Below are 27,992 nucleotides of genomic sequence, written 5' to 3'. Positions count from 1 at the left end.
CCATTTGTTTATTTTACGGGCTCAGGTATTTGTTTTTCTCTTCCTTCTTGTTCCCTTCCCTTTTTCGTTCTTGTATCTGGCTCTATCTGTTGTCTCCTCCATCTTTGTCTTTCTTTGTAGCTATCACTCCTCTCTTCCCTCTCATTATCCTCTCTATGTCTCTGTTTCTCTCTCTTACTCTCTTGTCTGTTCCTGTCTGTCTGTCTCTCTCTTTGCTCTGTGGTCTCTCTGTCTCTACTCCTCTCTCTCCTCTCTCTCTCTCTCCCTCCCCCCCTCCACCCTCTCTCTCTCTCTCTCCTCTCTCTCTCTCTCTCTCTCTCTCCTCTCTCTCCTCCCTCTCTCTCTCTCTCTCTCCTCTCTCTATTTTTCTAATACATAAAGATGCCAGTGTTCAAAAAAAGAAAATTGCATTTCCGCATTCCACACAAAATCCTTACAGGCCTGCATGAACCGGAGGGGGTTGCACCATCCCCACTTCCCACTTGAGGAACAAAATGTACACTTTTATTTGCCCCACTCTAAATAAGAACACATTTTAAAATATGGCTCCCACCATACTAGATATTGTGTCCCCTATACTAGTGATTGTCTCCCCAACTACAGATAGCGTTCTTACGGGCCGGCCTTAGGAGCGGGTGTGGAAGTGAGGGTGGGCTGGAGGTCTCAATCCTCTAAACGTCGAAGAGGAGAAATACCCACTCTCACGTCTGCATACGAAAGACAGAAGTAGCCCATGTGGGGGTAACTGTGTATTGCATGGTTACGCTTGATAACAAGGACAATTTTCTTTTGCAAAACAAACATCAAAAAACGTATTATGTTTACTTCTTGAAATCCCACGAATATTATTACAGCTTATTACTGGGTATTATATTTGTATTTTTATTTGACAGGCGCCTGTATGTCAGGGAAATATGGTTTAGACTGTAGCTACACCTGCCACTGTGGCGCTGACAACTGCAATGAAGTCACAGGTTGTTCTGGTAGTTGTCAGGAAGGATGGTTGGGACCAAGATGCACAACAGGTAAAATAATTGTCGATAGCGAATATTGGATTTTAAAATTAATTTAAAAGTTTGTTTAGCTTATTATATTTCTGATTGCAAGTCGTTATAATTGATTGGATGTATAATAATTATTGAAACCTTTAAAACAGTATATAGTAATTGATAACAGAAACAGTTATATCTTCCCAAAGGCAATATTGCAGAAACTGTGTGAGTTCCAAACGTTTAGTGTGTGAAGAGGAATGTATGCCTTAACTTTGTTTATTTATGTAATACCCATAAGATCGTTGGGTATTTTAGTATTTTTATAAAACTATTCTTATGCATTATATGCACACAAAGCCAGCATTCAGAGAACAAACTCACTTTTCGGTGAACATTGATATAGAAATACGTTTTTGTTTTGTAAATCGTTTCTATATTTATATTATCTAGTGTTTGGCCAGCTCTTCGTTCAATAATTAATAAACATTGTGTACGATGCTAAACATCATTAGCAGCAATACTGTTATATTAATTGCTATTATCCTGTTCAATTATTTAGACCCACAGTTTTTTGCAAATGTTACGTTTATTTTCTATTCGATATTTGTTTCCTTTGCATTTACATGAAAACAAACCCAAACCCCGACAGGTTTTATACACAACTCATCATATAAAATGCACGAAGTTGACTTAATTCAACTTTTTAAAAATCTCTGTGTCTTTTGAATGCACGTTATTTCTCCTATAAATAACTACGGTCATTTGCATATCAAAACATTGGGATCTGAGGCTACGTGAAGGCCATTATAGATTGTTTCACTAAATCAAGGTTATTATTGTTTTGCAGTGTGTAACAGCATTGTCTAATCTCTCCGTTAAACATAGATGTAAACAAACAGAACACGTAACCCTTTCTTGTAGGTGTATTATATTTAATAAATTTAGCTAATGTATTATGTATTTTTATTTTATTATATCAATTATATATTAGCATACCATACCTAACCTAACACAACTGAGGTTTAGCACAGTAAAAACACAAATCACCTCACACACCGAAGAATGTGCTTTCCAAATTTATAAATAAATTTAATGCAGGGCCGGACCCAGAAGACCGGGGGGGGGATAAAATGTCAAAGCCCACCAACATCAAATAATAATAAAAATGTTATTTAATTTGCCTCCAAATTGGGAACTCATACGTATATATATATATCTATAATATATATATATATATATATATATATATATATATTCTGTATATATACTACTGTATATATATATATATATAGTATTTATGGTGGTGCTAGGGGCTGGGGTTTGGGGGTGGGGTGTTACATTTGTAATGCGAAAAACCAAAGGGCTATTGTTCGGACTCGTATGGGTTCAACCACTTTTTCATCCCGCAGACACAGCCCCGAATGTTCAAAATACGATAGCATTGCTTGGTCAATAACATCATTATTTCGATCTATGACTGCACGTGCTATTGTAGCAATGTGTAAACCACGTAAAATACAAGTTAGGTAGGGTATATAAATGCACTGAAAATGTATTAGTCGACATTCTTGTTATTGTTATTTGAGGAAAAATATGGGTAAATCGAAAAACACTTCAGTTGATGTAAAATCGTGTATTAAGAACGTTTTCGATTGTTTTGAAGATGAATATCAGCGCGGTAGACCTAGGTATGCTTCTTATCGAATTGTCGATCGAGTTGCCGCTGCACTTAAAGTTTCGGTTTCAACAGTAAAAAGAACTGTGAAAAATCTAAGCTCTACGAATCCAAGCACAGAAATCACTGTTAAAAAACGCGACCGAAAACTCATCGATTTATTTGATAAAGATGTTATTAGACGACGAGTATACAAATTTTATAGAGAGGGCAAATTACCTACATTACATAAGATTAACGTGACTTTAGGGGAGGAATGTGGAATCAACATATCCATATCAACTTTACGAAGAACACTCCATGACCTCGATTTTAAATACCAACATATGTCTACAACCGGAAAAGTGATTTTTGAGGACGCCAATATATCAGACAGGAGACTGTCCTATCTCCATGAAATATCCAGTTTATGAGAACAGGGGTATTTAATAGTGTATCAAGATGAGACCTGGCTGAATGTCAACCATACAACATCCCACCACTGGACAGATATCCACCCGTGCACAAGTACCGCCAATCACCTGCCGAAATCAGACGCTGCTGATCGAGTTCCTAAACTCTGTTCGGTGACTGGGAAGGGAAAAAGACTTATTATTTGTCATGCTGGCTGTGATAAATATGGATTGATAGATGGCTGTGAATTGATCTTTGAGGCAAAACAAACAGACGCAGGCTATCATGGTGAGATGAATCATGACACTTTCATCAAATGGTTTGAAGAACAACTTATGCCTTCTCTACCAGATCCTTCTGTTATCGTCATGGATAACGCAAGCTACCACAACAAATTAACTGAGATTACACGATGTCCTGCACTAAACGCTAAAAAGGAAGAAATTCAGTCGTGGCTACGAAACAAAAATATACCTTTTGAGAGTAACATGACAAAGCCAGTTCTTTATGAACTTGTGAAAAGTAACAAATGTGCAAAGCAATTTGTTACTGATGATATTGCTGAACGCCATGGGCACATGTGTCTAAGACTGCCGCCAAGACATTCTGAACTCAATCCGATAGAACTGATCTGGAGTCAAGTCAAAGGGCACATAACTCGTCATAATGATGGTAAAATTACCACGGTGCGGAGAGAACTTGCACATGCATTGAACTCTGTCACACCTACACACTTCTCTGACGCAGTTAAACATGTAATAAAGATCGAAGAAGATTTTAGAAAACAAAATAGTTTTTATAAGAAATAAAATACCCCCTGTGATAGTCCCCCTTAACGAAGATAGTGATGAGGAAATGAGTTCGTCGACTGATTAAGTTATTTCTCCATACCCATCAGGAGTATTACTTTAATGTATACATGCACTCTTTAACACCAAAAACTATTTATTTCCATATCATTCACTATCAAACAAACCTAACAACCTATAAAACTAATCGACTAGAAAATGCATATAGACTACACATACATACGAGAGAAATGTTTATTTAACGACACACTCAACGCATTTGATATACGTTTATGTGGCGTCAGACAAAACGGTTAAGGAGCATTATGACAGTGAGAAAGAAACTCGCTACCGCCACATGGGCCACTGTTTCCGATAAGCAATTTTGATAAGCAATAAGGGACGTTTTATATGCACCATCCCATAGACAGGATAGCACATACCACAGCCTTTATACATCAGTTGTGGTGCACAGGCTGGAATTAGACACAACCCAATGGATCCACTATGTGGGATCGATGAGTAGACCTACCATGAGCGAACGCTTTACCTCTGAGCTGCGTCCCGCTCCATATACAAAAGAAGCCTTAAGTGGGGTTGGGGTTGTGCAGAGGGTCACACCTCCACCAATCGCATGCATACCATATTGTTCTCTCTCTCTCTCCCTATAACCATATAATCATAGATTAAAATATGTTGAGTGCGTCGTTACATAAATGACGTCTCTCTCTCTCTCTCTCTCTCTCTCTCTCTCTCTCTCTCTCTCTCTCTCTCTCTCTCTCTCTCTCTCTCTCCCTTCAGCTCGCGCGCTTGTGTATTCCACAATACAATTATAATATTTGATACATATTTTTTTTTCAAACTGAGGTTTTGTCACTTGAACTCCCCACTTGAATCCGCGCCTGCTTCATGTTTACAGATATTTTCTTAAATATAGGTCATAGTACGATTTGTGCGGATAGGACGATAGAACCGAACATTAGTTTGAAACGCACTATAGAATGATGCTTTTGATATGCAAATGACATTAGTTATTTATAGGAGAAATAACGTGCATTCAAAAGATACAGAGATTTTTAAAAAGTGGAATTAAGTCAACTTCGTGCATTTTATATGATGATTTGTATATAAAACCTGTCGGGGTTTGGGTTTGTTTTCATGTAAATGCAAAGAAAACAAATATCGAATAGGAAATAAACGTAACATTTGCAAAAAACTTTGGGTCTAAATAATTGAACACGATAATAGTGTATTTTATTTTCGCAACGAAATGGGTTATAGATATAATATTAGAGATGCAATTGATATTTCAGAAAATATAGCCTTACGGAAAACTACCTACCAGAGTTCATACATCCCAGAGTACACGCATATCGCTGAGAATGCTGTAGATGGCAACCGAGAAGAAGGGAAGTGTATGATAACTGGTGTTAATCTGCCATTCACGTGGTGGGAAGTAAACTTGGGAGAAGACTACTACATACACACGCTAGACATTTACTTCCGCAGCACAGAATGTAAGTACTTGTGCATTGTATGACTACTATAACTGCCGAAACCCGAAATTCATTTATCTATAAAACAATATCATATGTTGTATGACTAATTATATTCTTCTTAGCATAAATTAAGCAATGCCAGAAATACTAAGTCTGTCTGAAGCTTTCTATCTACAGGGGTATCTATCTATCTATCTATCTATCTATCTGTCTATATATATATATATATATATATATATATATATATATATATATATATATATTATATATATATAAAAACAATGTTCTATATTGGTTTGTGTTACATATTAGGGCAGCACTGTTCAAATATGGTTCAATTTATGGTGTTTATATAATATGTGCCTCTATACTAAGTACCAGTGTTAAACATTAAAAGTTAATGTTAAGTACCTTTCCTTGGCATTACATTTACAGTTCATCTGTCTCACTGCAGCTTGTAATATTAAAAATATGCACTTCTATTTAGATTATTCTTAACGTATGCTGAGATGTATATAATTAACATCAAATATTGTCATTGTGCGTTGCTTGGACCCGAACCTATGACACCGATTCGCCCGCAGTTCCCAGGCCTCCACGGTGACCATTCGGCCTCCGAGATATCCTGAAAATGAATGCTCTGTTAACCGACGATACATGTGGGGACTATAAACCACGCGATCATGTCTTAACATATATGAATCTTTGGTCAATCCTGGCACAGGCTAGTATGTATAGATATCTTAATATCTATACACTATATGTTACCCATACAATATACATGGTACTGTTCTGTCGATCTCTGCACATTGTACATTTGCTTCTAAAGTCACTGATAGGCTGGCTTAAAAATCACCATGTTTGGTTGGTTGTTTGCCACGGCCGGAACTTCACTTTCATTCATATAATATTTCCATTTATGAGTCAGATTACACATAATTTATACGATCTACACAGACCTACAGAAAACGTTTGAACGTTTGAACGTTTAAACATGCAATGGTATATTTTCATAAAGAGCGGCTTCAGTAGCATAGAAAATAGTTCGGCAGCAGAGGCGATTTTTGGCCGAACCAAACTTTTCGGTTATATATTTTTTAATGTAGTTTATTTATCTTTGGGCACATACAATAATATCCTTGTGGGTGTAGAGTTGTCACCCTTGATCAAGTTAAAATATTCAAGATGACCGCCATGGAGTCTGAAATCATAAAAAGTGCTATATATTTGTAACCAGATATGACGGAAACATGAATTATATGTCTTTTGGTATGTTCTAGAAGAAAACGAATTCAGTGAAACACTTATTTGAAGAACAGTAGAAATCGTTAATGTAATATTCAAGATGGCCGCCAAGGAACGTGAAAAACAACAAAGTGTTATTTCTCCTTAACCAGGCATGATAGAAACATGAATCGTTGTGTATTTTTTAAAAAGATAAAACATTTAACAATAAACAAATTATCTGAGGCACCCGTATAAATAATTAATATACTCTTCAAAAGAAGAAACGCAAAACCACATTGTCGTAACATTTGGAGAATTGATTTAATTATTGAATGGTGAGTCCGATAATTACCAAATGTTGCAGGATTGTTCACAATTCACTCTAGTCCATTGTGAGTAAGTGATAGGACACACCACCAAGGTCAAGGTCATCTGGAGTCAATACCGGGTGTGGTCTCCGCGTGTGTTGACAACTGCCTGGCACCGCCTGCCCATTGAACCAACCAGAGTACGGATGACGTCCCGGGGGATGGTGGCCCCCTCGGCCTGCAAGGCTGCTGCCAGCTCGGGCAGGGTCTGGGGCTGTGGTTGTCGCTGTCGGAGGCGTCGGTCCAACTCGTCCCATAGATGCTCAATTGGGTTCAAATCCGGTGATATCGATGGCCAAGGAAGGACATTAATGTTGTTGTTCTGTAGGAAAGCCGTTGTGAGACGTGCTGTCTGAGGCCTGGCGTTGTCATGTTGGAACACTGCGTTGGCGTTGGCCATAACTGGAACGATGTGTGCCCGGAGGATCTGGTCAATGTAGCCCTGTGCATTCAGGTTGCCCTGCACGTGGACCAGGTCAGTTCTGCCAGTGTGTGAGATGGCTGCCCACACCATGACACACTACCCCCCGCCGAATCTGTCCACTTCCTGCACGCAGTTTGCCGCATAACGTTCACCACGACGCCTATACACGCGACATCTTCCATCATGACGTCGGAGCAGAAATCGGGACTCGTCACTGAAACCCACAACCTGTCTCCATCGCAGTTGAGGCCATTGTCGATGAATCTGGCACCACTGCAGTCGGAGTCGACGGTGTTGTGGTGTTAAGATGACACCTCGAACTGGACGTCTGGCACGAATTCCTACCTCACGTAGGCGGTTCCGTACGGTCTGGTCGGATATCCTGCGCAAACCTGGTATTGCTGCGGCTGTGGAGGTGGCAGTAGTCAATCGTTCCCGAAGGTGGCGTACCCGGATGTAGCGGTCCTGCCCGGGGGTAGTGACCCGTGGTCGACCGGATCTAGGGAGGTCACGTGTTGATCCATGTTGCTGGTAACGGTCCCACAGTCTGGAGATGGTGCTTGGGGACACATGGAATGCCCTGGCAATGGCCGTTCCTGGATTCGCCTGCGTCGAGAGTAGTCGGGCCGATGGCATTGTTTCTCTGCGGTTCACTGAGACGTGGCATGTCCTGGATTGTCAACTGTCGGCCAGATACAGAGGCCAGGCAAGCGAAACACCCTGCACTTTTATACTGTCGGTGTTCATGTTGCATGTGCAGACAACGCACGTGCAGTGGTGACATGGTTTGCACGTGGCTGCGTTTTTGCGAATATTTACATTTTGGAACTTTATTGTACAGTAGCTGCGTTTTATCGAATGTAACCGTGGGAATGTGTTTGGGACATGCAATGACCTTATATTCACAAAGCATGAACCGGTAAGAAACATAAAATCGGAGTTATAACCCATTTGTACCCTTTTGCGTTTCTTTTTTTGAAGAGTATATGTATTAAACATTAAGATACTATATTACCAGGAAGTACCTCGTCAAATTGAACATATCACCAGTGTTTCAGTTAGCACAACCAAATGATCAATCTATTAGTTACAAACCGTGCATATTTTATCTGTGACATAAGTCGTGATTGTTTCAGTTACCCACTATCAGGTGCTCGTCCTTATGAGGACCACCACTATCCTAGGACATACATAACATAATATTTTATCCATCCTGCACTGCCCATATGAGTGCCACTCCCCAGACTTGCTTCAAAAACCCAAACATGCACATGATAGAGCTCAATGGAATATATACAGCTATGATGGCAGCGATGAAATCAGGTTTTCAAGATAGGTGAGTATATCCGGTCCCACAAGGGCAAAGGTGAACATATGCTGCAAACTAGACCATACCACTTTCATTACATCTTTCTAATGCCAGTAAGTCAGGAATAATGGAATAATGTTTTTCAACAATTGCATTTATATCAGCCATTGCTCGGTCATTGATTGCAGAAACCATCTTGACACTGATGCAATATCACTAATACACTTGAAATATACTGTATTTAAATTCTCAAAATGTATTGTAATAGTTTCGATATATATCGGTACGATCGGTTTTGCTAATATACAATATGATTATATTTGACATATATTATTTGTACTGTTGCTTCAAATAATTGTTTTGTTGAATTCTTTATCTTTTTTAAAATACCAAAAAATGTCTAATTCATGTTTCTGCCATATCTGGTTACAGAGATAGACCTATTCATTGATTTTCACTCTCACTGCTGGCCATCTTGAATATTATATTAATTATTTCTACTATTTGCTTCAGATAATTATTTTGTTGAATTATGTGGCCTTTAAAACATACGAAAAGAAAATTAATTAATTAAGTTTTTTTTTATCATATCTGGTTACAAATATATATCACTTTATTCAGTTTCAGATTCCTTGGTGGCCATCGTGAATAGTTTTAATTGCTCAAGGGTAACAACTCTACACTACCTTGATATCACTACATTCACCTTAAATATAACTAACCACCAATATGACCCTCTGCTGCCGGACTAAAAACTATTATTTTGTGCCAGTATAGACAGGTTTCGTCCAGAATACGGTTCTTGCGATATAATGATCAGAAAATACCAACGGAAACCACTTTAATTTTCAATATGGCGACCATTTTTCAAGATGGCCGCCATACTGTCCTACAAGTGTTCTCTAATTAGATGTATTTTAATAGTTTTTCGAAATTAGTCATTTTATATTATTTTATATGCTTAAAAACATGCTGAACCTAACGTCTTATGTGGACATCAGGCCTCTGATGGATCATTTGTGCCAAGTTTCATTTTTCTATCATCATTTGAAATGCTCTGCCAATTATTTGCTCTCTCAATAGTGCTATGAGTAGTTGACCCTGTTTTGGAGAGGGGGCCCTACTTTGACACACCATATTTGTCACACACACCACAAGAAGCCAGTTTACCAAAACTTTTCTTTTTAGTAAAACTCCCCCCACCCCCCCCACCCCCAGGTCTACATAATGTCCTTTCCGGGAGAGGGGTGAAGGGCTGTTATCTCATTCTGAAGCCGGTCTATAATGCTGTTTAAAAAATGCTAAAAGGAGGTCTTCATGCCTTCTTGCAGCCACATCTAATCAGTTTCATAAATTAATAGGCTGCCTCTGGAAGCGCTGTCTAGAACGGAATCAATTGGATATTGCAGTCCTTGGTCTACTCCCAATCACACGAGTTTTGTAACAGTTGTATATGACCTTCTTGGTATGCATCCCAAGCTTTTAGTATGTTTGGTAAGAGAACCTTTTAAGCGAGGTATACGAGCTGCCTCACTTTGAGAAAGAGTACCTTCTTTGCCTAGTCTATCTGAATGTTTTCGTTTGTCCTGTCATAACGAAGTATGACGAACCTTTAAATGCTGTTATCTGTGATACAAACGGATATTTGGGATAAACACAAATTTTCCTATATAATGTCAGGAAAAGCTGCCCAAGTCTGCCCAGATACTACTGAATGACAATGATGTGTCACACCCGCTGACCGAATGGAAACAAAATCGAAGTGCCTTTGCCATTTGTTCTCCATGGCTGGCTGCACTATTATGAGCTGGTATTATTCTATTATTTAACTTCATGCCATAAAGAATACATGGTAGGGAAATTGCATGGTCCACAACGTTAGTGTCAGCAGATTTGGTCAACACTTTCTTATATCATGGTAATTCTGGGCACAATGGAGAGTATATTCTTTTGACGGTTTCTTCATTATCACATGGTGCCAGGTCAGGTCACATAGTACATTCCAGAGATGGGGCGATTACTTGACGACAGTAATCGGTTTGGTGACGTTTACGATTACCATTACAAGTAAATCTATTACGATTGTTGAATACATTGTCCAGTAGTCATGATTACATCTCAACAAACATGCACAAGTAATTAAATGATGTCACCAACATGAAATTGTTCATTTTATTTCACAACCATACCAATTTCATTCATAGAAAGACATGATGCGTTATTTGGGATTATTTATTAAATTATTATTATTATTATTATTCTTATTATTAGTAGTAGTAGTAGTAGTAGTAGTAGTAGTAGTAGTATTAGTAGCAGTAGTAGTAGTAGTAGTAGTAGTTTACACATCTAGTAATGAAGAAATAATGAAAAAGGAAAGGAACAGACACATAAATAAATAAACAAATAAACTGATAATTGTATTTATTTTTGGACACTCTAAAATGACTATTATTGAAGTTTGAGATCGACTTTATTAACAGGTTTTTGCAGCCATGCTTTTATTAAATTACACAAGTTTTAAGAAAAAATAAGCTTTATGTTGATCAACTACTTTCAAATGGGTGTTTGCTTAATTACTTACGTGAGTTGGGGCTGTGTCTGTGACAGTGCGAAGATAATTGTATATGGAAACAAGCTTGATACGACTGGCTGCCTGCCCGCCTGCAGTCCTAACAACTAACAAATAAAATAAATCTTGTCACGGTATCGTTGGTCGAATTTCACTCCTGTGACCGAATATATACTGTCAAGCGTATCTTAGTTGAGAATTCAGACCTGTGATATGCTTTGTACATGCTTTGAGAAGAAAGCAAGATTCGTTTTTTCATTTTATATTAATTTAAATCAATCTGTTTGGAGATATAAATTTATATTTTAACTATTTAATACTGAAATTGAAACTAATAAATTTATGCTAATGTTTAAAATTAATTCACTGATTTATTACACGCACATACAAAAAAAAAAAAAAACCGATCTCATAATGTATACGCTGGAGCTTGAAAATGTTAAAACTATACATTCTTATATCCCTTTATTACAACATACATTAGCATTAAAGAACTAGTTATTTATTTAAAATATCCACACAGTTAAATGATAAACAAACTGGAAAAAAGTGATATGCATGCAAATATATACAATATTGCTCCAGCTATACTAATTGCCAGACTACCAACATATAATATATTTCATTCAAACAATCACACCACTAAATTATAATAAAATTATATGGATTAAGTTTTATTTCTAACCTGTTATGAACTTCCAACTCCGACTTCACCCGTAGGTAACTATTGTCTGACTGTCAAATTCTGCCAGGTCAGTGAAAGGAAAAAAAACCCCATGCATACACGTGCATTTAGCGTTAAGGTCAGAAAAAGGTTATTGAAAGACAATCTAAAGAATAGGACAACAGGTGAACACATCACGCTGTTGTATATTATACGTTCTGAGCTATTGAGAAATCCATAAAAAAGGATGTTGTTTAACTCAAAGCCCGTGGTGAATCCTCTTGGGGAATCCGTAATAGACGACACATTTGTTAAAAAAAACAAATCGGCGATGGTATTCGTACATTGATATGCCCGTATAACACATATACCTGCAATTAACTTTGACACCATAGCGTAGATTACTAGGCAATATTTTACCGAGTTATGTGTTGTTTGTCGCTTATGTGACGTGGCAATTAAATTTTTTGGTCGCATTTGTGGGTTCCAAATGCATAGAACACGACAATTGTGTCTGCGTTCACTGGTCGTAACCGTAATAGCGGGGTGGACTTAATACCGGGGTAGTCTTACTATAAAAGAATAAGGAAATATTCCGTTCTTTAAAATAATAGTTTTTATAGCGGGGTGGTCTTAGTACTAGGGTGGTCGTTAGGTGGGTTTTACTGCATACATATATGAATAGAAAATCTTTCTGTGTTGCTAACAAAGTAGCAAGGTGACTTAACATAATACATTTTAAAATCTCAGAAGCATCCTTTAAAAGTCATATATCCTTCTTTAATTCAAATTTTTGCCTGTTCAGGCTTCATCGGGAATTATTTGCCTGTGTATGTATGTATGCGTGTTAAAACGTTTGTTTTGTTTAACGACATCACTAGAACACATTGATTAATTATTCATCGGCTATTGGATATCAAACATTTGGTATTTTCGACTCCGACTTCTCTTTCGCTAAACACTAACAACAAGTAACTATTAACTTACTGCACTTAACAAACAGCCCATATAGGATACCTTATTTGAAGATCTGGTTTCCATAAAATAAACAGGGTCTTTGAACTTTGGGATGGGATGGGACCATGGAGTCCATTGACAGTAGCTGCTGTTCGACACGCTGGGTTACCCGAATATAACGATCTTCTGCCGCTGTTGTTACTTTTTGTCTTGACAGTTTGTAAAGAAAAGACTAAAAGTTGGACTAGACAAAACTATACTAAGACAGACATATGTGGCATGTTTGACTTTTTTTATTGTTGATAGCATGTAAGTCGAATTGGGGAATGAGACGTTTAAACAGGAACAGGTCCCCAGTAGTAGCAATGACACATGATTTTTAAATTTATTATTTTTCTAAAAAACATTTGTGTAAACCCCTTCAAAACAATGTCTATAACGAGAAAATGACAAAAAAATTCAAATAATTTTTTTTTTTTTTACACTGAAATGGTTATCTCTTTTTAAATAGTGGTGCTCCAAAAAATGACAATTTCACAAATTTCACTGAAAATTGACCCTCATCAATATTTTTGTTCTATATTAAAAATGAAGCAGTTATTTATTCCATTTGGTTAATTTGGCATCCCAGCATGAAGAAAAAGCTAAATTTTTATACCTGGCATCAATTTCTGATCCTTTATCAGGGCTTGAAATTAGGGGACCGATGTCAGCCAAACACTGGTAATGAAGGTAAAGACAGAAAAATAATTATTTAGCTACAATTAAGTATATACAATTAATAAATATCCACAAAAGAAGTTAATGCTAAGCATTTTAATACAAATGATTTTCATTAATAGTCTTGAAGAAATATTTTAAACTTATATCTTGCTTAAGTAAGAGTCAATGTAAAGTACTTGACATATTTTTGTCTTTCTTCTTATTATTATTTATTAATTAATTGTTTTCATCTTTTTTTTTACAATACTAAGTGAAAAATTATCTGGATAAGAATATGAATAATTAAAATAAAATCAATGAATAAATGTTCAACGACACTCCAGCACGAAAAGGAAATGAAATCAGTATACTGTTTTTCACCAATAGCACACCAAAAACAAAATGACACATGCAATTAACAAATAATTATTTTAAAAAAGCTTTGTTAGTGATGCTGTAAATGAATTAAATTGTTAGTTTTACTAATAATGAAAATTAAGTACATTAAATACAATTCACAAATGACTTATTAATCAAGTGTCGTGCACTTACATTAATTCATCACGTTCATTCATTTGTGCAAATAAAACAATGCCAACAAATCACAAAATGATCACGTGTGGATTTAGACAAAATGTCAGTTGATTAGTTTGATTCTTAGTTGTGAGTATAAAGCCACCAATAAAGATACCTCAAATTATTATTCTAAGATTCCCTTGTAGGTAGTCATCTTGAAATATGTATGTGTACACAGCTGGGTCACCATCATAAACAATGTTGTACCACTTGGAGTAACCAGGAACAACAGAGATGATCTTTCCTGTGTATGTTCCCTTCAATGAAGATGTGGCTTACTCGCTTGCCAACAAGAAGTCGCCGACATGGATTGGAATCCTCTTCAGTGAGATTTAAAAGTGCAGCGTCAACTAAGGTGGTCAAGTTTTGTTTCAGTTCCTCTACAGACAGCGGTTGGGACTTTCCATGCAAATTTTTCTTCGTTAAAAAATACACCTTTTTATCAGAGACATATTGTTTCAAAACATTTTTTTCGAAAGAATAGCTGAGTTTTAAGAGCTTCGCGTTGCGTGGAAACGTTTGATAATGATTTACAGTTCTCTTCAATCTCTAGCCTTGTCTGCCATAGACCATGATACATTATTCTGTCACTTAGTTTAGTTTTTCTTGCCAATTCCCGTCTACGTCTTTCTTCTATCTGTCTTTTCTTCTCTTCCATCCTCCTCAATCTGTCCTGATGTATTTCTTGGCATCGCTGCCTGAACCGTGTCCTTACAAGTCTTCCCTCTTTCCCGGAAGAAGCCAGGAGTTCCTCTTTCTCTGTTGGATCTAAATTATGATTCCTTGCATCGCAGTACGATTTGAATTTGGAATAACACCCACTTTTTTCATCTCCTCCACGGGAGAAACATTTGCTACAAGCCCTCAAGAACTGAATTGTTTGTGCCTCATGTGAGTCATCTGTGCCCGAGTCGAGTGGTAGACTACTTAATGATGTGCTATCATTGTCGTCAGCAGATGATTTTCTGTTAACTATTTCAAATTTGTTAATGGCTTTAGCAGCAACCTCTGCGAAATGAACTAATAAATGCAGTCCACAGAAAAAATTGTTAAGTTTCGAGATTGATTCTTGGTTTTCACCCATAGCATCCCAATTAGTAACAATATCAGGCAGAATTTCAGTCCGATAGTCGGCTAGCAGACGATTAAAGGCTACTTCAGTTGCAGCTCTGTCCGACATCGTATTTTTAATCTTGCTGATAATTTTAGTGCCTCCACTAATGCCTTCACCAGTACCCTGTGCCTCAGAAATGCCAGACATAATTTCTTTCAATGTGTCAAGTGTTGTTTTAGATGATTTGTTAGACATCTCTCTTAAGCCTAACAACAATGGTTCCTTTTTTTCATCTGTAATGGCAAAAACATTATACGTCTTCCCAAACTTGCCAGTTTCATCTGAATACATAGTTGTATCTGACATATCTGGAGCAACTGTACTCAAGTGTTTTTCTGTTACTGCTTTTTTAGCACTAATGATGTTGTCAATGGTTGTGCGTTATGAAAGTCGATTGGCTTCACAGTTAGCTAGTGTTAGAACTGTCTTAATAACATGTGGTATATTTTTGTTGGAAACATTTATCCAGATCCATAACACATTCCATTACAGAGGTACTGAGGCAATTTCTATCTTCATCAAATAAATGAATTGATCTTTTTCTTTCTTGGTCGTCAGAAAGTAGAGTCTCTAAATATTGCAATGATTCATCGATTTCCCTAACTTTATTTGACAGTTGTTTGTTGTCATTCGTTAGGACTACATTTCTTGCAAGAGTTTGTTCTAACTGGTGTTTCAAAACATGATTATTATTTAATTCAGATTTCAATCTCCTATTTTCTTTTTTAACAGTATAATTTTGAACTCTTCGCAGACGTAAATATCGAGATTTTACTTCTGCAGATCTTTTCAATTTTAAAATTGATTTATCAGCAGTTGTTTTTAATCTTGTCACAAGACCTTCTTTGTTTTTGTACTCTTGTAACTGTGATTGTAATGCGATAATTTTCTTATTTCGTCTTTTTATTTTTTTCTTATCCTGTTTTAAAAGCTCATATCTGTGTCTAAGTTCAGTTGATACAGACTTGTCTTTTTCAGAAACTTGTTTCATTTCCTTTGTCTTAATTTCAATGACATTTTGGAGTTTATTTTTTGTAACATATAAATCTGCTGCTATCTCTTCGGCGATGGACTTATAAGTTTCTTCAATGACACTGACAGAAGGAGTTTCAACCATGGTAGACATACGTATGACAAAAGTTTCATTTCTGAATAAAAATTTACTTTCGTCTCGTTTGATTTTTTTTTATGATTTTTTTTAACTCTGTACAGTTTTGAAATTAAAGCTGGAACATTGAGGTCTTCCACAAGTAAACCACACTTGGATGCAACTTCTTGCACCAAAAGGTCCTGTGATATTATTTTGTTCTGAAATTGTGCAAATAACAGAAGTATCTCTCCTATTTGTATATGTTCCATTGTCAAACCGATATAGTTTGTAATGATCACTTAACTGGGAATGAAGATGAAAAGAAATATGAATAACTATGAAACTACAATGAAGTAAGCTTATGAAATAAGTTAGTGTTTTTTAGCTTGAGAAATGCACATTAGCTAAGCATTAAGAAGTGTGGTAATCTGCTCATGGATGTTGTTGCCAGGAGGTGCCGGCTTGTGTTATTTGTTGTAGAGAGAGAGAACGGTTGCTGACCTGATATATTACATACATTTCCACCAAAGAGGAACTGATTTGAGTACACTTGGAGTCATGCTGTTAATAGTTAAATACACAATGTTCATGTAATAAAAGAAGTAATTGGCTATGGTTGCCACTTTAGTAGTCACTTGACCTGTAGATAATATTATTCAGTCTTAGTCTGTTATATGAAAAGTCTACGGTTTGTATATGCAGATGAAAGAATACAATGACGTATGTAGCTGAATACCTTAGAATCCAAGATATATTTCTTCAGTTGGAAACTGGCACAGCAGTCAGCATAGTAACTGAAAAAATAAAGTAATAAAAAGTAAAATGTAAAAAAAAAAAAAAAAAAAAAAAAAAATGTATATGCATGTTATCCAGGTACTTTATAGGGCGACCAACGTAATGGAAATATTTTTTTCTGGAAATTTTCTGATATTTTCGTTTTTATGCATGCGAAAACCCTTTTCAAAACAATGATTTAAAGTGCGCGAAAACATCATTTTCATAAAAGTAATTTTAAACAGTGTGAAAAATATCATGTTTGATATATATTTGCAAAATGACAATACAAATGAGTATATCATTATTTGTATGTGAATTGAAACTTCCTCATAAATAGACCGCCCCATATACACACACACACACACACACACACACACACAACCCCACAACTCCCACCTACAGATTAGCAATCAAGTGACAAAGAAACTTGGGACCAATGTAATTTTTATGTAAGTACATTACCACATATGCACTATTTCGTCATATGCATGTAGCGGGGTCTAACTGATTTGTGGCGACCTTTTTCGGGAATGAAAAATCTGCTACGCACATTAACACAACATGGAGCTCAGGTTGAAATGAGTGATATAGATATTAAATTCTAAAAATGTAGAATGTAATAAGAATTAGTTGCTTTAAAAAAATTGAAGTGAATTTGAAATAAATTCCAGATATTTGGCATCAATTCTGGAATTCTGAGTATGTGATGAAATTTCTGGATTCTTAGGAAAATTCCTGAAAGTTGGTCGGTCTGACTTTATAGTATCATTGATGTGTGCTGCCACATTATAAGTACTTTTACCAAAAAGCATCAAATAATATTTTATATAGTACATACCATGGCCTTTGTTATACCAATTGTCATGCACTGGTTGGAGTTAAAAAAAAGGCCCATTGTTGATGGTCCACTGGGACTGTTCAGTCCTATGACTGCATTAATTCAGGTGAGCACTCAATTGAAGTAAATCCCTCATCACTTGTTTAAAAATGTACAACCATGAACACACACACACACACACACACACACACACACACACACACACACACACACACACACACACACACAATTACAGTAAACTAAAGGGAGGGGCCATGTTATAAAATTAGGAATTTATCTATTTTATTGCATTGTGGTTTGAAATGTAATAATACAGGCAGAGAATAATGCAATTAGTAAAATATATTTGTATTATGTGGTAATACATCACAATGCCAATCACAATATCAATATTCCCAAGTCATGACTCAGTCTGGCTACATCTGCACTGGTGCTCCAGTAATGGAGGAATTTACTAACGTGCAAAATGTCAATTTGACTCGGCTTTGCAAAACATTGAAATATTACACTTTACGGACTTAATTCACAAAAAAAAGATATAAATGGGATTTATAATTAATACAGAAGTACATATAACTGACAGATAGCAGCGTATTCGCTTTCTTTGTGCAAGTTTACCACAGTTCAGTAACTAACGCCGCTATCATTTTCACCATAGAACGTGTTCGATCGGTAAACTTCTTATTACGCAGACGTCTTTACCTATCAGATGCAGTTATACATACAGTTTGCATATGTTAAGTCGTATTCATATAGAAAATCACCTGTATAGAGGTTGGGGGTCCTCCCATTTTTGGGGGGTCGTCTGCTTCGTAAACCGGAAGTTATTCTTCTGCGCACCACTTAACGTCATGTGTCATTGCTACCAGTAAGCACCAACTGTGTCCCATTACTGGCCTCATTCTTTCTCGATGAATATGAATCTCAATTTGTAATTAATTTGATTAAATCAAATAAAATGAATCTAGCTATGTTGATATTATATCTTAAAATTGACAGCCAAAATAGCATATTACCTTACATTTATTTACACACCAGAATTGAAAATGCAAAAACTACTAAAGGTACCACATCAGTTTCATATATACATCTACATGTATGCATACAGATTCAGAGAGACTCTATTATATTCTCCACACTAAGCTGTATAGAGAAACAGCCCAAGCCCTTGAACTCAAAAGAACAAGGTACACATACCAATATCTGAGTATATGGGCACTCAAGTAGTGGCAACCGGAGCACAGTGATTTCTGTTGGTGACCATACCCTGCATATATCCAAACTATGGCCTCCAAAATGAGTCATACTAAAACAATCAAACGCAATTCTAAATATTACACATTACAAATCTGAACACGAGCCCACGTGTAAAAGACATATTAGGATGCATAAGAACCCATACGCCCAAAATGTGCCCCAACATTGGGCTATACTTGGAGGTTTGAGATACAACCAACGTTCAATGAAAAAGTAAATAACACAGTCTGGGCTATGATAATTTGGACTCTGCTTTGGTCTTGCCTGACACCCCCAACACCTAACCCATAAGTGCAATTTGATTATGCTTAAGAATATGTCGTACGAGATAAAACTAGCTTCAAATAAACATGTATATCATACAGTTTGAAATGGAGTATGACAGGCAATTTGGACGTTATGTTAACATCCCCGCCTCAGTATTTAACCCCTGGGTCCCAAAAGTGGTTACGCTTAAACATAGGGGTACCAGATAAAATCAACATAAAGAAAAACGTACATCACACATAGTCTAACTGATCCACGAGAGACCGTACGACTCACACATTGGCTCTGCTAGACACCCCCTGTGTGTATAACGAAAGGGACAACTTCATTTTTTAAATAGTCGGTTTTCCCTTTATATTGAACAATATGCATTGTGCTCCAGCTTTTGTTATCTACATATCACATCGTCTGAGATATCTTTGGGCATGGCCATTACAGTTTTGAAATAACTTCAAATTATCAAATTATTCTGGCACAGCATAATTTTGTTCCATCATGGTTATGACATTCAAGAGCTCTTCAATAGGATTTTTCAATATGATGTATGATTGACAAAGATTTATTTCTGATGCTCTACTTTATTTCGACTGTGTATATGTTTTTTCATCTTTTCGATCAAAATTGTCTTTATTTATTGTTTATATGAATAATACAGAGTTGACAACTAATAGATGTGCTCATGACAAGTATTTTCCTTCCACAAACACATGACTCTCTTAATATCCACTAAGCCTTGTCGTGTGTAGGTGCTTGTGCTCGCTTTTCCTGTATTGGAGTTGGGATATAGCTCAGAAGTATATGTAGAGTACTTGTTCCAGGTATAATGGATCATAGAATTCAATTTCCTCTGTAGACCTGTTAGTTTTATACCAATGCCCCATTAAGTAATACAAAGTTTATGTCCAGGGTGTGTACATTCCTGTCTTTGGTAAAGAGTACATACAAAATGCTATATTTCCATTCAGTAGGAGTAGCATTTGTGATTACACACAACCTCTTTCACTATCTTGATCAAGTTTCCAAACAACTTTGTTAGATATCAAGAAGACATAGTTGAGAAACATGTGTTGGGGTGTTATTAAACAAATATTCCTTTCTTTACATTATTTTGTCTGTTGTATCATCTTAGTTCAATTTGAACCACTTTAAACAGAGAAGACAATAAAATAAATGAAGAAAAAGGTTTTAATTTCAAATATAATGCAAACAAAGGTAATGCATGCAAAATCTGATAGCGACCATTTTGGAATATGACATCGCATGGCCAAACTGTGGCAATATACAGTTGATCCTATATTAACTTTTACTCTGTAACACAAGTAAATGGCAAAAGTAGACATCATATTTTATATGCAGCTTACATATCAATGTTTAAAGAAACAGAATGCATATCGTCAAGTTTGTCGTAAATAAAAAGGGGTGTGGCTTATTACATCAGCATAACATTTTGGTAAAAGACAGGAAATCTATCTTATTATTTTTATTTTTCATTACGGGAGGGTGGTGGTGGTGGTGGTGATGGTGGTGGTGGTGGTGTCGGTGGTGGTGGTGGTGGTGGTGGTGGTGGTGGTGTGTGTCCCCTAATGTAATGTATAGTAATTTAGTGAATGCAGGCATGCATACAGGATTATACCATTTTTTGTAGACTGCAGTGCTTTAAAAAAGGAATAAATAGACAGACTGGACCATCACAAATATCGTCTAAAATAATGGAGTTCCCATTATTTGACTTTATCATATATTAGGAATAAAAATTGTATTATGCGAGCCTCTGGCTGTACCCGATATTTCAATGACGTAAGAATATATGATGCGGTGTCTTTGTGAATGGAAATGACATCAAATCGAATGACGTCACTGTAGAAATCCATATATAAGAATAAACTAGTGTTTAACGTTGTTGTTTTTTTAAAGCTAGACAGCTTTCAGTGTAAAGTTTCTATTGACGATACCGAAAAACACTGTGGTAATAACACACACACACACACACACACACACACACACACACACACACACATATATATAATCACTGGTAATTTTAACATATAGTCTTAAAGACGAATCCCGCTACATTTTGTCCATTAGCAGCAAGGGATCTGTTATATGCACCATTGCATAGACAGAATAGCACATACCACGAACGTTAATATATCAGTGAAGTGACCTGGTTGTAACGAGAAATAGCCCAATGGTCTCACGAAGGAGACCGATCCCTAACTGACAGCGCCGTAAGCGAATGCTTTACCACTGGGCTACGTCCCACCACTGTCACACACAAATGCAACAGCGTCGCCACTACTACTACTACTACTACTACTACTACTACTACTACTGCTACCACCACTACAGCCACTACTACTACTACTACTACTATACTACTACTACTACTACTACTACTACTACTACTACTACTGCTGCTACTACTGCTGCTGTTACTACTGCTGCTGCTATTACTACTACTACTACTACTACTACTACTACTACTACTACTACTACTACTACCACCACCACCACTAACCTTACGGTAACTAGTACTAGTACTACCACGGCTGTTACTACTACAGCAACAACTACTACTACTACATCTAGTATTACTACTAGCTACCACCACTAAAACTATCAGTACTAGTAATAGCACTACCATGTTAACTACTACAACATGTATTATTACTACTACAGCCACTACTATTACTAGTACAACTAATAATAATGATCATAACAGCAGGACTAGCATAATACAATATCAATGTCCACCTGTGATCCATGACCGCTTTTCATTATTATTTTAACAGATACAGTTCGGAGAAATGGTGTTCATATCTACAGCTCAACGGAAGCCAACCGTTCGAATACGGGCCGCCTGTGTGGTTCGACCACTTTAAATAGTCCTGATGTAACAACAGTTATATGTAACAGTACAGCCAGATACATCACTCTCTACCGGCAACAAACAGACAATGACGGCAAAAGCACAATGGACTTTTGTGAAGTAGAAGTGTTCAGTGAGTACATTAACTGTAATCCTATGTATTTAGTGCAATTTGACATCGGTCGCTTATCAATGCTAAGCAATGGTTTGCTGCACTGCACTGCACTGCACTGACAGGAAAGAGCAACAGCCAAACCCAACCGACCGCGCATCAAGCGAGCAGTTTACCACTGGGCTACGTCCCGCCCCGAAACCACCAAGATAACATACACAGCTCAGTGATTTGGCTTTTATCCAGAACGCTTGATCAGTTTGAAGAAATGGTATCAAAAGGCAACAATGAATAACAAATATATCTGTGAGATAATACAAATACGTTCTGTATATGTCCTTGCTAATTTCAATTCATAAAAACATTCCCAGGCTTATATTAAGGGTTTAGTCTGAGGTAAATGCAAGATAATTATGCCTTGAATATGCCATTTGAACACATGTAATAAAACAAGTAAGGCATCATAGAGAAATTAACATAATTAACTAATCATCACATTAATTTTCTAAACGAACTAATTGCCTTCTTTAATGTTCTAAATCAAGCAAGATTTCGATATAGCAGTTGCTATAATGTGTTGATGGTTTTCATGCACAGAAATAAGCTAATTAGCATATTAATATTTTTCCCAATGTCAATTTATGCGAATTATGGATAATATGCTATGGAGGAAAATCTTCTACATACCTTTGTTCCCTAATTTAAGCTTAATTTCGGGTTATTTTAACTATACTAGACCAATAGACAGGAGCTTGTGAAGAGAGTGCGTTACGGCAGTTGAACCCTCCCCTTGATCAAGCAAATGTTCTCTCTTTTTGAAAACGTTTCCGGGGAAACATGTTTTAACCACTTATAAATTTCGCTAACCACAGTTTAGCCCCTCACCATCTTCTAAAATGTATGCACAAGCGCTTGGCCACACCATATATAGTTAAAATACATATACATCGGATTCTAGCGTCCTTTCCATGATCTGTTTTACGTAATGATGACCCAGATGGCGTCATCAAGTACTTTTCTGAGGTTTATCGAAGGATAACATTCAATTTTTCTTCGACGCCATCCAATCAGAATTGAAGAAATCCTATAAAAGCGGAACGTTTGAAATTATATATATATATAATATTCTTTAAAAAGTAGGGGAACTCTAATACGAATTTACAACTGCCAAAATTGTAAGGTATATTAGCTGTCGAGAATGGTTATATGATAATAGTGAATTAATGTGGCAAACATTACAACCGGTAGTTCCGTATTAGAGTAGGTTTTATGACCACCAAAGATCTTGAAGGACGATTGGGGTCAGAAGTGAAATTTGAAAATTGACGTTTTTTATCAGTAAATCGCAAATTCCAACAATAAAAATGATTAAAAACAAAACAATAACAACTGTATGATCAACACAATGAAAAAGATTGACAGAAATAATGTTCCACAGTGATTAATGGATCTTCCTGAAAATTGTCGAAGTCGAGAATGATACCCCACTTTCGTGTACGGGGCAACTGCGTGATGCATGTGCAAACTATGGAATGTGTTTCGGTGTGTTCATAAACAGACCTCAATGTTCCTTATTAGGAAAGAAAAGAAAGACATGTTTTATTTAACGTCGCACTCAACACATTTTATTTACGGTTATATGACGTCAGAGGGGTTAAGGACCAAACAGATTTTGAGAGAAAACCCACTGTCGCCACTACATGGGCTACTCTTTCCGATTAATAGCAAGGGATATTTTATTTGCGCTTCCCACAGGCAGGATAGCGCAAACCATGGCCTTTGTTGAACCAGTTATGGATCACTGGTCGGTGCAAGTGGTTTACACCTACCCATTGAGCCTTGCGGAACACGCACTCAGGGTTTGGAGTCGGTATCTGGATTAAAAATCCCATGCCTCGACTGGGATCCGAACCCAGTACCTACCAGCCTGTAGACCGATGGCCTAACCACGACGCCACCGAGGCCGGTATTTTCCTTACTAGGATGTTTGTGGTCAACATATATAAATATATGTATGTATGTATGTATGTATATATATACATATATATCTATAGCTTATTACACTCGTGGTTTTCGGTATCGTCAATATCATACATTAGGAATACAAATTGTACTATGCCAGTCTCTGGCGAGCATAATACATTATTTTTTTCCTAATAAATGATATTGACGATACCGAAATACACGAGGGTAATAATATCTTTATCATATAAGCTCAAGCTTAATACAACGTGTTTTTGTAAACTGTATACGCAACTTTAATTCCAGTCCGCCATTACTAGATGTAAGAATATGTGGCGCGGTGTATTTTTGAATGGAAATGACGTCAAACACGAATGACGTCATTTTGGATGTCCTTACATCAAAATAAAATTATGCCTAACGTTTTTTGTTTTCTGAACGCTGGACAGCTTTCAGTGTCAAATTGTCATTGAAATGTTTTTATTTGATGACTATGAATGCATATGCCAATCATGGAGTGTCACCCGAGTACGTTTGCTTAAATGTCAATAAACCTTGTGCCGAGAACTCGATTAATTTACATCTAATTTGCAAAGTTATCAAATTCTTAAAGTATGTGATTTGAAAATTGCACTGAAAATGTAAGATATTATATGATAAATATGATATATCTATCTATCTATCTATCTATCTATCTATCTATCTATCTATCTATATATATATATATATATATATATATATATATATATATATATATTTATCTATATGTATATCTATATCTATATCTATATCTATATCTATATATATAATTAAAAGCGTTAATGACTTGTTTTTGAGATAAATCCTACATTCTTTCAGTTTGTGATCCTGGGACGTTTGGTGATAACTGCAGTCAGTTCTGTCACTGTGAAGATGGGCCGTGTAACTATGTAACTGGACAGTGTACAGGAGGATGTAAACCAAACTGGGTTGGGGAGAAATGTAACGGTATGACGAAGCTTTATTTACTACTTACATGTGTATAAAACAACTGTTATTTATTAGTTATTTGTACCACTTTGGGAGTAGGCACATGCAATCACCTAATATGATATCCTACTACTAGCCATGATTAATTGTTGTGTCCACGGGAAAGGCATAAATATTGTTACAGGTAATTTAGCTACGCCAATTAATCATTAACCTATAGCTTTATTGAATGTGTGATTGTTTGTTTGGAAGATGTATTTGTAATTGTTTCCGATTATTTATTTGGTTGCGGTTTTGGTGCGTGTTTGTATATACGTGTGTTTGAGTACGTGTGTGTGTATGCATGCGCGAATGACGGTGTCTGGTTATGTGGTTAAAATGGTGGAACTTAGATTTTAAAGAATGTTTTGATTTATTCGGAAGATGTGCACTAGGCAGACATGCTTGAACCTTCAGTGGATGCAATTATGTATGAAATGATTGACTGGATACAGAAGCTCACTATTTTGATTCAAGTCCAAACATATTATAAGATAGCCTAACCGCTTACTCTTGTTTTTTTTATTTGTTTATTGTTTTCTTTTTAATTTTTTAATTATTTTTAAATTTTTTAAATTTTTTTTAAATTATTATTATTATTATTATTTTATTATTTTCTTTCTTTATTTCTTTCTTTATTTTATTTATTATTATTATTATTATTATTATTATTATTATTATTATTTATATTATTATTTTATTATTATCATTATATTTTTTTTGGTGTGTGTGTGTGTGTGTGGGGGGGGGGGGGTTCGTTACCATTTCACTGCCAGTTTCATATTGGTTTATTTTATTTTATAAATTAACTTATATACCTGTATACTATTATATTATTTAATAAAATATGAAGTACTCTGTTCAGCGGATTTGCCTTATGAAACATACTGAAGTCATCCACTATCCATTAATGGAAGGTACTCGACATAACCAATACCTTACCGTATCTCCACGTTGCACATCGCAATATTGCAAATACAATGTTATAAAAATTAAATCACTTTTTATAGAACAATTGAAAAGGAATATATTTAGAAACTGAAACAATATTCGATAATTTGGACATGCATATTTCTAGGTTGTGATTCCAGTCACTATGGTGAATTATGCAGTAAACAATGTTCCAGTAGACATTGTGACAAAGCAACCGGGAAATCATCGTGTGACATCAACGGGACATGCGACAAGGGCTGTGACCCTGGATGGAAGGGAACAGACTGTATGGAAAGTAATAAAATAGTTTTGACTTATTAGACAAGGAGGGGCGGGATTTAGATCAGCCGGTTGAATTCTCGTTTGAGGTACTTGCGGTGCAGTATCGAACCACATCCATCGGTGGATCCATTCAACTTATGGGGGGGGGGGGGGAGGGTTCGTTCCAACCAGTACACCACAACCGGTCAAAGGCCATTGTATGTGCTTTCCTGTCCGCGGGAAAATGCATATAAAATATCTCTTTCTGCACAAGAAAACATATAGCGGGTTTTCTCAAGTGTCAGAATTACCAAATGTTTAAACACCCAATACCTTATGATTAATTAAGCAATGTGTTCTAATAGTGTCGTTAAACAAAACCCGACTATTATGTGTTCTTAAGTATTTCTTTATAGAATTGTTGCAACAGTGTTTAAATGAAGTGATTAGTCAAGTAACAAAATATTGCATCGGAATTAAATATCGGTGAGTAAATGAGCAGTATGCTTCATTTGAAATATTGGATATTTGTGTTCCCAGTCTTCAACAGAATGCACACAGTTATTACTAAACTTATCATTTCCCATTCAAGAGGATATCAAATATTGGATGAAACTAAGAATATGTATCCTTGAAATATGAAGGTATGAACCACGTTTATATTTGTGTCATTCCATATAATTCATAGTGCTAAAGGTAATAAGCTTGCTAATCTGTTCAACTGTCTTGATCACGTCAGTGTTATGTTAATGTATATTGTACCAGTTGAACAAAAAGCATTTTAGTAAGCAGCTTTCCTTCTAAATATTTTAGAATGCCCTAATAGACAGTATGGACAAGATTGTGGAAAATCGTGTGCGGACCGGAAATGTCTGGATAGTTCCGTTACCTGTTATCACGTGACTGGGGAGTGTGTCGACGGCTGTAAGCGGGGATATCAATCTGTGGATTGTACCAAACGTATGTTGTTTGATTTGCTTTACAATCCCATGTTGGTTTGTGCTGTAATCATTTATCGTTACGTCCACAGTCCCATAGCAATATCATATATTAGACAATAGTTCGCTGTTTAAGCTGCTAATGTGTTATAGTCCATGAGCCGGGACCCCAAATATGACCAATTGGTATCATCCGTGGGCACAACACTTAACAATACTTTTTTGATAGGTGTATGTATCTGGATCTCACAGCAGCATGATGGACTTTTCTGCAGAGTAGTTTAAGATAAGAAAATTAGTTTTAGTAGAGAGGGGGTATTTTTCAAAAAAAAAAAAAAACGTTTTTCTGTGTTAATATATAGATAGTTTTAATCACACAAACTGAAATGCACTTGTCAACATTCACCAGGAATTCATTTTGAA

General features: G+C 36.2%; 1 protein-coding gene across 1 annotated transcript; it reads left to right on the top strand.

Moving 5' to 3' along the window:
* Positions 1 to 893: 893 nt before the first annotated feature.
* On the top strand, positions 894 to 27,591 carry LOC121366627 (multiple epidermal growth factor-like domains protein 11; the record flags this gene model as incomplete). Its single annotated transcript, XM_041491000.1, has 6 exons — positions 894 to 1,025; positions 5,162 to 5,365; positions 22,279 to 22,488; positions 25,288 to 25,416; positions 26,516 to 26,665; positions 27,445 to 27,591. Coding segments are annotated over 6 exons (972 nt in total), but the record flags the coding sequence as incomplete, so codon positions are not given.
* Between the last annotated feature and the right edge of the window lie 401 nt (positions 27,592 to 27,992).

The sequence above is a fragment of the Gigantopelta aegis genome, unplaced genomic scaffold, assembly GCF_016097555.1.
Source record: "Gigantopelta aegis isolate Gae_Host unplaced genomic scaffold, Gae_host_genome ctg6411_pilon_pilon, whole genome shotgun sequence".
Taxonomy (NCBI): Eukaryota; Metazoa; Mollusca; class Gastropoda; order Neomphalida; family Peltospiridae; genus Gigantopelta; species Gigantopelta aegis.
The sequence above is the reverse complement of the archived record's forward strand: the minus strand, read 5'-3'. Positions and strand labels throughout refer to the sequence as shown.